Source organism: Cebidichthys violaceus, unplaced genomic scaffold (assembly GCF_023349555.1).
Source record: "Cebidichthys violaceus isolate CVI_PGR_0920_01 unplaced genomic scaffold, fCebVio1.0.p SCAF_347, whole genome shotgun sequence".
NCBI classification, from domain to species: domain Eukaryota; kingdom Metazoa; phylum Chordata; class Actinopteri; order Perciformes; family Stichaeidae; genus Cebidichthys; species Cebidichthys violaceus.
The window spans coordinates 22430-35000 of NW_027176536.1; the positions used below are offsets into that span (position 1 = coordinate 22430).

Here is a 12571-nt window from a genome sequence, read left to right on the forward strand (position 1 = left end):
TATATTCACAGTATTACAGTAGATATATTCACAGTATCACAGTAGATATATTCACAGTATTACAGTAGATATATTCACAGTATTACAGTAGATATATTCACAGTATTACAGTAGATATATTTGCAGTAATACAGTAGATATATTCATAGTATCACAGTAGATATATTTACAGTATCACAGTAGATATATTAACAGTATCACAGTAGATATATTCACAGTATCACAGTAGATATATTAACAGTATTACAGTAGATGTATTCACAGTATCACAGTAGATGTATTCACAGTATTACAGTAGATATAAACAAAGTATTACAGTATATATATTCACAGTATCACAGTAGATATATTCACAGTATTACAGTAGATATATTCAAAGTATCACAGTAGATATATTCAAAGTATTACAGTATATATATTCACAGTATCACAGTAGATATAAACACAGTATCACAGTAGATGTATTCACAGTATTACAGTAGATATAAACAAAGTATTACAGTATATATATATTCACAGTATCACAGTAGATATATTCACAGTATTACAGTAGATATAAACAAAGTATTACAGTATATATATTCACAGTATCACAGTAGATATATTCACAGTATCACAGTACTCTACAGTATTGTAGTTCCTGGATCATCTCTCAGTGTTTGCAGTTCTTACTTTCCAGCACGCAAAGACAGAAAGGATGCAGTTACCATGGCAACCCTTCTTGTGTGTGTGTGTGTGTGTGTGTGTGTGTGTGTGTGTGTGTGTGTGTGTGTGTGTGTGTGTGTGTGTGTGTGTGTGTGTGTGTCCTGGCCTCTGATTGGCTGACGGTAGAGAGTGGGCGGGCAGGTTGAGCGTCTCTCTCTCAGATATCAGGACAGAGAGACAGAGAGACGAAGCTTCTCCTCACTGCTCTCTCCTTCATCCCTCCATCTTCTTCTTCCTCCTCTTCCTCCTCTTCCTCCTTTTCCTCCTCTTCTTTTCCTCTGTCCAGAACAAAAACTCTTTTCTTTCTTCTTCTCTTTTCTGTCTTCTCTCCTCTGACCACCACACAGACAGACAGGTCTAACTCTTGGCCTTCTTCATTACCACCATCATCTTCATTATCTTCATCATCGTCGGAGGAGCTCCCTGACCCCTCAGGTCGCCATGGCAACGGTCATCTGTACTCGTTTCACCGAAGAGTTTCAGCTTTATGAAGAGCTGGGCAAGTAAGTATCTTCATCATCTTCATCTTCATTAGTTCTACACGGCTGTGTTTAACGTCTAAGTTGTATCAGGCACCACAAATATGAATTATGTTAATATTTCATCAATTAGTTTCATGTTATTTACACATATTATTATTATTATTATTGGAAAGTTCTGCTCGTTATTGATATTACTTTATTATATTTTTAGTAAATATATTTTATTTTATATTTATTTATTAATATTCTATTAAAATTATTTTGAAATTGTTTGTTACATGTATGTGAAATTCATATTTATTTAGATTTTTTTAATTGTAATAATTATTGGCAAATATCCTATTAGTATACCTTTTGACTTATTTAAATATATATTATTTCAGTTGTACATTTGTACAATTATTCATTAATTAATTTGTTTTAATTTTGATCATTATTATTATTATAGTTTTAATGTTTTAGTTCTTTTAATTTTCTATCATTTAATATTTGTATACATCAAATATCTTTTGTTTCTTTATTTTGTTGAATAGTTTAAAATATTGTATTAATACTTGACTACTACTATTGACTTAAATCAGTAATTTATTTATTATTGATTGTGTTGCTGATCAGTTTCTTATTAATAATGATAAACGGATGGATGAGTGGATCACCTTTTTGACCCCATCCCACTCACTGCCCACACACACACACACTCACACACACACACTCACACACACACACACACACACACACACACACACACACACACACACACACACACACACACACACACACACACACATAATGCCAGGTCTCTTACATAATGTTATGGTGGGTGGCAGAATAACAGCAGAATTCATCTTTCAGAGGCAACAGAAATTCTTTGTGTAAAAAAACTCAGCTTCAGTTTCAAGGATGAATAAAATCAGAAGGAACATTTTATTTACTCTTTATAACAATATTAATGTTATTGATCACACAACAATGTTCTTTATGATCAGTCGTTTTTTCATAAGTAGTGAAGTAGGTGTGAGAGATTAAATCCCGACGTTTAGGACACTGAATCCTACATTTCCCACAATGCACTCTGATAGACTCCCTCCCCCGTTATTATCAACCCACTCCTCTTCTTGGTAAGACCCGCCCTGTGCTTCATTCAAGCGCTAGTATTGGTTCAGTGTAGCAGTAGTATAAGTAACAATAGTTAATGTTGTACTTGAGGAAGTATCAGTTTATTGTTGAAGGATCAGTAGTAGTAGCAGTAGAAGAAATATAGTCTTCGTAGTAATAATTGTAGAAAGAGCAGCTGTGGGATTTGCAGTAGTATTAGCAAAAGCTTAAGTAGTCGTATTAATATTACTAGTGTTTAATTTAAAGTAGTTTTACCTGCTGCAGTGTTACCAGTCATATTAACATTAGTATAGTCTGTAGTAGTATTAACATTACTAATTCACATATTATTAACATAGTCATTTTAGTATTTTTAGCAGTATTATCAACATTGGTATTGTTAGCAGTAGTAATAATATAAGTATTTGTTTGCATTAGTATAAACATTAGTAGCTGGCAGTATTAATATTATCATTGTTAGTAGTTGTATTAACATTAGTAGTTTTAGCAGTAGTATGTACATTACTAGTGTAAGCAGTAGTATTAATATTAGTATCGTTTCTTGGTAGTAATAGAAGTAGTAGTGTTGATAGCAGTCACAATTACTTTTGTAGTGATAGTATTAACCATAGTAGTGTTTGCGGTAGTATAAATATTAGTATTGTTAGATGTGGTATTAACTTTAGTAGTGTTACCAGTAGTAGTAGTAGTATTGATAGGAGTAGCATTAGCATTGACATTTACAGTAGTATTAATATTACGATTGTTAGCAGTAGAATTTCCTTGAGTAGTGTTTGTAGTACTATTAACATTAGTACCGTTTACAGTAGTAATAATGTTAGTGTTGTTCGCAGTAGTATTAACTTTAGTAGAGTATGCAGTAGTATTTATTGCATTGCTCGTAGTTTTAATTTTAGTAATGTTGTTACTAGTATTAACATTAGTAGTGTTTGCAATAGTATTCATATTTTTATTGTTCGCAGTAGTATTAATATTAGTATTGTTCGCAGTAGCAGTAGTATTCATATTATTTTGTTCGCTTTAGTATTAATATCATTATTGTTTGCAGTAATATTCATATTATTGTTCGCAGTAGTATTAATATTTGTATTATTCACAGTAGTATTAATATTAGTATTGTTCGCAGTAGTATTAACATTAGTATTATTTGCAGTAGTACTAATATTAGTATTGTTTGCAGTAGTATTATATTAGTAGTGTTTGCAATAGTATTAATATTAGTATTGTTCCCAGTAATATTAATAGTATTACTGTTTGCAGTAGTATTAATATTAGTATTTTTCGCAGTAATATTAATATTAGTAGGGTTAGCTGTAGTATTAATATTAGTATTATTGTTGATTGTATGTTTGCGGTTGTGTTAACATTAGTACTGTTAGCTGTTTTATAAGCATTACAAATGTCAGCAATAGTAGTAGTAGTAGTAGTTTTCGAAGTAGTACTTACATGACTAATGTTAACAGTAGTATTGACATTATTTGGTTTGGCAGTAGTATTAACATTAGTAGTATTGGCAGTAGTATTAACATTAGTAGTATTGGCAGTAGTATTAACATTTGTAGTGTTAGCAGCAGTGTTAACATCAGCACTTTATTAATAACATCTGTGGTGTTTACAGTTGTATGAACACGGAGTTATGGCAGTAGTAGTAATAATATTAGCAGTAGTGGTAGCATTACCAGTAATATTTTTAGTAATACTGGCAGCTTTAATACTAGTAATATTTGCAGCAATCAAAACATGATGAATATCTTGTTAAAATGGTCAAATATGTTGTTGGAACAGAAAGATATTTCAGAATGTAGAAAAAGGATCTTTGTAAAAGTTTGACGCTGTTTTGTTTCCTCATTGGAAAAAGCTGATTGGTTCCTCCTGTTGCGTTTCCAGGGGAGCGTTTTCGGTGGTGCGCCGCTGTGTGAAGGTTCTGTCGGGTCAAGAGTACGCCGCCAAGATCATCAACACCAAAAAACTCTCTGCCAGAGGTGAGGACATGAAGAATAACTGCAGACAAATTAATACACTTAATATCAGGAGATATGAGGTTATTTATTGGTGTTTTCTACAAACACTTATTGTGATTCAAAAGATCTATACGTCATAGAAAGATAGATTTAAATAAAGGGGAGTGGTGTGGAATGAAATTTGAATAATATTTTTTTTTAAATAATAATGACAATAACAATATGAATTATTGTCATGATAAATAATAATACTTGTTGTTATTATAATCATGATAAATAATACGTTCTGCACATAAGATATATTTAAAAAAGGTTATAAAAGTGGTGGACTTGTCTTTAAGAGGACTCGTGAGAGCTGGTCTATCAGGTGTTGGACTTGTCTTTAAGAGGACTCATGAAAGCTGGTCTATCAGGACTCATGAGAGCTGGTCTATCAGGTGTTGGACTTGTCTTTAAGAGGACTCGTGAGAGCTGGTCTATCAGGTGTTGGACTTGTCTTTAAGAGGACTCGTGAGAGCTGGTCTATCAGGTGGTGGACTTGTCTTTAAGAGGACTCATGAGAGCTGGTCTATCAGGTGGTGGACTTGTCTTTAAGAGGACTCATGAGAGCTGGTCTATTAGGTGGTGGACTTGTCTTTAAGAGGACTCGTGAGAGCTGGTCTATCAGGTGGTGGACTTGTCTTTAAGAGGACTCGTGAGAGCTGGTCTATCAGGTGGTGGACTTGTCTTTAAGAGGACTCATGAGAGCTGGTCTATCAGGTGGTGGACTTGTCTTTAAGAGGACTCATGAGAGCTGGTCTATGGTAGAGGTTCCCCTTCAAAATAAAACATAACTCTCTCACCTTCATCATCATTTTAATGTGATCACACTCTCAAATGTTCTTTATACAACTCCAGTCTGTTTGATGTGTGTGTGTGTGTGTGTGTGTGTGTGTGTGTGTGTGTGTGTGTGTGTGTGTGTGTGTGTGTGTGTGTGTGTGTGTGTGTGTGTGTGTGTGAAGCTATTGTTTGTTCTTCTATCTTTGAACGTTTCAGCTCTTTGATTCATTTCTGTCAGGTTTCTTTGATTCCAGGGGGTTTCCTGTCACACTATTTTATGCATATACATATATACAGTATATATATACATATCTGTGTCTATATATGCATATATTTATACACAGAGTATATATAGTGCCTATGGGTGTGTGTGGTGTTTGTTTCCAGCCTTCAGAGCTGCTGCTCAGTTGGAAAGCTTCCTCAGCAGATTGTCAGTTGGCTGTTGGATCAAACTGAGCTGGTCTGCAGCTCTAGAGGTTAAATAATAAAGCAATATAGTTCTTCAGTGACAGGAAGTATAGAGAGAGACTAGCATGTGTGCTACCATTAGCATATGTGCTAACATTAGCATGTGTGCTAACATTAGCATCAATATCTGTGATCAGTGATCAATGTGTTTGTTTCCTCAGATCATCAGAAGTTGGACCGCGAAGCTCGAATCTGTCGTTTACTGAAGCACCCGAACATCGGTGAGTACTACTACTACTACTACTAGTACTACTACTAGTACTACTACTACTACTACGACTACTACTACTACTACTACTACTAGTACTACTACTACTACGACTACTACTACTACTACTACTAGTACTACTACTACTACTACTACTACTACTACTAGTGCTACTACTACTACTACTACTACTAGTACTACTACTACTACTACTAGTGCTACTACTACTACTACTACTACTACTAGTACTACTAGTGCTACTACTGCTACTACTAGTACTACTGCTACTGCTACTGCTACTACTACTGCTACTATTACTAATACTACTATTGCTAGTGCTACTGCTACTACTACTAATGCTACTACAACTAGTAGTACAACTACTACTACTAATGCTACTGCTACTGCTACTTCTAGTACAACTACTACTAATGCTACTACTACTATAACTGCATGTACTGTATACTACATTTGATACTACAGAGATTCATAACACAGTAATAATAACATCAACATGCTGCAATAAATAATCAATAAATAGAATAAGAATCATGATAGAGGAAGAGGAGTACTACTGAATAGTACTGGTTAGAACGTGTCTACACCAGTACTACTCCAGTACATACAGCAACAAGTACAATGACCACCACTCCTTCTACTGTCACTGTGTCGTGTACTTGTACCACTCTTAGTACTGCTCTCTGATGATGAAGATGAAGATGAAGATGATGATGATGAAGATGAAGATGAAGATGAAGATGATGAATTATGGAATCGTTGTCGTTGGCAACAGTAACCAGCGTGTTACTAATTGATGAGGAGCTGTAATCGCCATGGAGACGAGGTTTTCCTCATTTAACACACGTGTACTCTGATCACAGAGCGTTTTACTGTGGTACAAGTACACAAAGTACAAAGACTCAGTAGTACATGTCTAGAGTTTTTATAGCAGGTTTTACATGTTTTACATCATAGGATTCAAAAGTCGACGCCTACTATTGTACAAATACTCAAGTGGAGTACAAGTACCTTGAATGTGTACTCAAGTACAGTAGTTGGATAAAAGATTTCCACTTCCTGTCTTCACTTCACAATAAAAGCCCCACACAGATCTGCTGCTTTATTAAAGGGACACAAACTGAACCAGATCTTTAAATATGACCTCACATGGACCCAACCGGCCAATCAGGAGGCTCGCAGCCGAAGCCCGCCGTCCAATCAGAGCTCTGTGTGGGCAGGTGATGCTCCACAGCTACCGAGGAGTGTTACGTAACTACTGTGTGTGTGTGTGTGTGTGTGTGTGTGTGTGTGTGTGTGTGTGTGTGTGTGTGTGTGTGTGTGTGTGGGAGGAGAGAGGGTTTTGATGCCTTCACCTAAGGACACTGTTGCCTAGCAACACACACACACACACACACACACACACACACACACATACACACACACACACACACACACACACACACACACACACACCTGTGTGAGGAGATGAGGAGATGAGGAGACGAGGAGGTTTCTCCTCCTACACACACAGCAGCAGTGGGATTTGATTTGTTACACAATAAAAGTTTTTCACATTGAGAAACAAACATTCAGACGTCTGCAGTCGTCAAGTATTCAGACGTTGTACTGCGGTAAATTTTTTACAAATACTGCAGTACAAGTACAAATACTGCAGTACAAGTACAAGTGGTATCTTCCTGTGTACCTCATGAAATGTTTTGTGATAAGAGATCAACGTCGTGATATTGAGGATGTCTCGTTGATTTCTGCTGTGTTTAGCCTAGCTTAGCACAAAGAGACTGGGAGCAGGGGGGAGACTGCTAGCCTAGCATGTAGCATCCTTACATGTTGTATCTGGTTGGCTAACCACATTATTTCTCTCTCTCTTTTTCTCTCTCTCTCTCTTTCTCTCTTTCTCTCTTTCTTTCTCTCTCTATTTCTTTCTTTCTTTCTCTTTCTCTCTCTTTCTCTGTCTCTCTCTGTCTCTCTCTCTCTCTCTTTCTTTCTTTCTTTCTCTTTCTCTCTCTTTCTTTATTTCTCTCTCTCTTTCTTTCTTTCTCTTTCTCTCTCTCTCTTTCTTTCTTTCTCTTTCTCTCTCTTTCTTTATTTCTCTGTCTCTCTCTCTCTCTCTCTCTCTCTCTCACTCTTTCTTTCTTTCTCTCTCTCACTCTTTCTTTCTCTCTCTCACTCTTTCTTTCTCTCTCTCTCTCTCTCTCTCTCTCTCTCTCTCTCTCTCTCTCTCTCTCTCTCTCTCTCTCTCAGTGCGGCTACATGACAGTATTTCAGAGGAGCTTCATCATTACCTCATCTTTGACCTGTGAGTGCTGCTCTCTCTCTCTATCTCTCTCTCTCTCTCTCTCTCTCTCTCTCTCTCTCTAAATGACACGTGTGTGTGATGTCACTTCCTGTGACATCACTTCCTATGATGCTGTTTGTCTCTCAGGGTAACGGGTGGAGAGTTGTTTGAAGATATCGTAGCCAGAGAATATTACAGTGAAGCTGACGCCAGGTAAAGAACTACACATCAATAAATGTGTCTGACTGAAAGTGTGTTCAGCTCTGACCTCCGTCTCTCTGTGAACAGTCACTGTATCCAGCAGATTTTGGAGGCGGTGCTACACTGTCACCAGATGGGCGTGGTCCACCGAGACCTGAAGGTACCAGTCTGACTGGAGTTAGCATGTTAGCAGAGATAGCATGTTGGCCTTGTAGACCAATGGGCAGAGTTAGCATGTTAGCATTTCTCATGTAAACCAATAGGCAGAGTTAGCATGTTAGCATCTCATGTAAACCAATAGGCAGAGTTAGCATGTTAGCATCTCTCATGTAAACCAATAGGCAGAGTTAGCATGTTAGCATCTCCTCTGTGTCTCCAGCCAGAGAACCTGCTGCTGGCCTCAAAGTCAAAAGGAGCGGCGGTGAAACTGGCTGACTTCGGCCTTGCCATCGAGGTGGAGGGAGACCAGCAGGCCTGGTTTGGTAAGACCCCACAGATACTAGTCATTTTATTCAGTCCAATTTATTCATATAGTGCTGAATTATAAATCACAGGTTTTGCCTCAGAGAGCTTTACAATCCGTACAACACCATCTGTCCCAGGACCTCCACATCAGAACAGGATAAACTCCCCAAACCAGCACTAACTATAAACCTGAACCAGCCCTAACTATAAACCTGAACCAGCCCTAACTAAAGACCTTAACCAGCACTAACTATAAACCTGAACCAGCCCTAACTATAAACCTGAACCAGCACTAACTATAAACCTGAACCAGCACTAACTATAAACCTGAACCAGCCCTAACTATAAACCTGAACCAGCCCTAACTATAAACCTGAACCAGCACTAACTATAAACCTGAACCAGCACTAACTATAAACCTGAACCAGCCCTAACTATAAACCTGAACCAGCCCTAACTATAAACCTGAACCAGCACTAACTATAAACCTGAACCAGCCCTAACTATAAACCTGAACCAGCCCTAACTAAAGACCTTAACCAGCACTAACTATAAATCTGAACCAGCCCTAACTATAAACCTGAACCAGCACTAACTATAAACCTGAACCAGCACTAACTATAAACCTGAACCAGCCCTAACTATAAACCTGAACCAGCCCTAACTGTGTGTGTGTGTGTGTGTGTGTGTGTGTGTGTGTGTGTGTGTGTGTGTGTGTGTGTGTTTACAGGCTTCGCGGGGACCCCTGGCTATCTATCCCCAGAGGTTTTGAGGAAGGACCCTTACGGCAAAGCCGTCGACCTTTGGGCCTGTGGTCAGATTCTATTCTTGCTTCTACTCGACTACTGTTTCCTTGTTTCCTCTCCTCTCACGTGTATTTGTCTCTCAGGTGTGATTCTCTACATCTTATTGGTCGGGTATCCTCCGTTCTGGGATGAAGATCAACATCGTCTCTACCAGCAGATCAAAGCTGGAGCCTATGATGTAGGTCACATGATCACCTGTCAGGTGTACACTGTACACACTACACACTGTACACACTACACACTGTACACACTACACACTGTATACACTACACACTGTACACACTACACACTGTACACACTACACATTGTATACACTACACACTACACACTGTACACACTACACACGGTACACACTACACATTGTATACACTACACACTACACACTGTACACACTACACACGGTACACACTACACACTGTATACACTACACACTACACACTGTACACACTACACACGGTACACACGGTATACACTGTACACATTACACACTGTACACACTACACACGGTATACACTGTACACATTACATACTGTACACACTACACACTGTATACACGACACACTGTATACACTCTTCCTCCCCTTAAACTCAGATATTTGTTTTTGTTTTAATGTAAGAGAGTTATTGTACTTTGGTGGAAGTGATTAAACACCCACTCCTCTCCTCTCCTCTCCTCTCCTCTCTCCTCTCCTCTCCTCTCCTCTCCTCTCCTCTCCTCTCCTCCTCCTCCCCTCTAGTTTCCTTCTCCTGAGTGGGACACTGTTACTCCTGAAGCCAAAGATCTCATTAACAAGATGTTGACCATCAACCCTTCAAAGAGGATCACAGCAGCCGAGGCTCTCAAACACCCCTGGATCTCTGTGAGTGTCTCTGTGTATTTATACACACTGTGTACTTGAGCTATTTGATGTCACAGCTTATAAAGTTGTATTTATATTATATATACAAAGACTATAGTTTGTTGTATTTATGAAATTGTAGAACAGGAATAAAGACAGTTGTTGGTATTTTATTGATATTTTCAGTGACAGTTTCACCTCAAATTCAAGAGAAGAGGAGAAATAGAAACAACCGTTATTTATTCATTCATGTTATTGTTTGCCAATCCTCCATTCTTGTGCTGCATTTGTTGTACAAGCTGCATTGTTAATACCTGTAGTAGTACAGCTGTCCTTACACGTTGTAGACTGTATGTAGACTGTATGTAGACTGGATGTAGACTGGATGTAGACTGGATATAGATTGGATGTAGACTGGATGTAAACTGCATGTAGACTGGATATAGATTGGATGTAGACTGGATGTAGACTGGATATAGATTGGATGTAGACTTGATGTAGACTGGATGTAGACTGGATATAGATTGTATGTAGACTGGATGTAGACTGGATGTAAACTGGATGTAGACTGGATATAGATTGGATGTAGACTGGATGTAGACTGGATATAGATTGGATGTAGACTGGATGTAGACTTGATGTAGACTGGATATAAATTGGATGTAGACTGGTTGTAGACTGGATATAGAGTGGATGTAGACTGGAGTTGACTGGATGTAGACTGGATATAGATTGTATGTAGACTCTATGTAGACTGGATGTAAACTGGATGTAGACTGTTTGTAGACTGTATGTAGACTGGATATAGATTGGATGTAGACTGGATGTAAACTAGATGTAGACTGGTTGTAGACTGGATGTAGACTGGATGTAGACTGGATATAGATTGTATGTAGACTGGTTGTAGACTGGAGTTGACTGTATGTAGACTGGATGTAGACTGGATGTAGAGTGGTTGTAGAAATGATGTAGACTGTATGTAGACTGTATGTAGACTGTATGTAGACTGGATGTAGACTGGATATAGATTGGATGTAGACTGGTTGTAGACTGGAGTTGACTGGATGTAGACTGGATGTAGACTGGTTGTAGACTGGTTGTAGACTGTATGTAGACTGTAGGTAGACTGGATATAGAGTGGATGTGGACTGGATGTAGCCTGGATGTAGATTGGATGTAGATTGGATGTAGACTGGATGTAGACTGGTTGTAAACTGGATGTAGACTGGATGTAGATTGGATGTAGACTGGATGTAGACTGGAGTTGACTGTATGTAGACTGTATGTAGACTGTATGTAGACTGGATATAGATTGTATGTAGACTGTATGTAGACTGGATGTAGACTTGTTGTAGACTGGTTGTAAACTGGTTGTAGAGTGGATGTAGACTGAATATAGATTGTATGTAGACTGAATGTAGACTGGATGTAGACTGGTTGTAGACTGGACTTGATTGGATGTAGACTGGATATAGATTGTATGTAGACTGGATGTAGACTGTGTGTAGACTGGTTGTATAAAGGTAATAAATCGCAGTGTCGTGATAATATCGTATCGAGGGACCTCTGGTGATTCCCACCCCTTGTATTTCTACACACTGTGTGTACTTGTATATCGGTGTGTGTGTACTGTGTGACGGTGTGTAATGTTCCTCAGCATCGCTCCACGGTGGCGTCCTGTATGCACCGACAGGAGACGGTGGAGTGTCTGAAGAAGTTCAACGCCCGGAGGAAACTCAAGGTAGGTCACATGTCAGAGGTCCTTGTCCTTCCTTCCTTCCTTCCTTCCCTCATTGCCTTCCTCCTTTCCTTTACTCCCTCCCTTCCTAATTCTTGTCCTTTCTTCCGTTACTTCCTCCTGTCCCTCCTTCCTCCACTCTTTCCTTCCTTCCTTCCTTCCTTCCTTCCTCCCTCTCTCATGCCCTTCCCTTTTTCCTGCCTCCCTTCCTTTTACTTCTTCATTTCCTTCTTCCTTCCTATCCTTCCTTCCTTTCTTTATTTCCTCCTGTCTTCCCATCCTTTCTTCCTTCTTTCCGTCCTCCTTTCCTTTTCTTCCTTTCTCCCTTCTTTTACTTCCTCCTGTCCTTCCTCACTCCCTCCCTTCATATCTTCCTTCCTTTCTCCTTTCCTCTCTTCATTCCTTCCCTCATTTTCTTTCTGACCTGCCTTCCTCCCTGTGTTCCTTGTCACCTTTCCTTTAGGGAG

General features: G+C 38.6%; 1 protein-coding gene across 2 annotated transcripts in view; it reads left to right on the forward strand.

The window, feature by feature from the left end:
• The first annotated feature begins 859 nt into the window (after positions 1-859).
• The window catches only part of camk2a (calcium/calmodulin-dependent protein kinase II alpha), an 18522-nt gene continuing 6810 nt past the window's right edge, over positions 860-12571 (forward strand). For both annotated transcript variants that reach the window (XM_068725259.1, XM_068725258.1), the window contains exons 1-12: positions 860-1208; positions 4191-4285; positions 5713-5772; positions 8022-8076; positions 8203-8268; positions 8344-8416; positions 8636-8738; positions 9452-9535; positions 9611-9705; positions 10265-10387; positions 12024-12107; positions 12568-12571. The exon at positions 12568-12571 is cut by the window's right edge and continues 39 nt beyond it. In XM_068725259.1, coding sequence (XP_068581360.1) covers positions 1147-1208; positions 4191-4285; positions 5713-5772; positions 8022-8076; positions 8203-8268; positions 8344-8416; positions 8636-8738; positions 9452-9535; positions 9611-9705; positions 10265-10387; positions 12024-12107; positions 12568-12571 — 904 coding nt within the window. In that variant the 5' untranslated portion in view covers positions 860-1146. The remainder of the gene's footprint in view (positions 1209-4190; positions 4286-5712; positions 5773-8021; positions 8077-8202; positions 8269-8343; positions 8417-8635; positions 8739-9451; positions 9536-9610; positions 9706-10264; positions 10388-12023; positions 12108-12567) is intronic.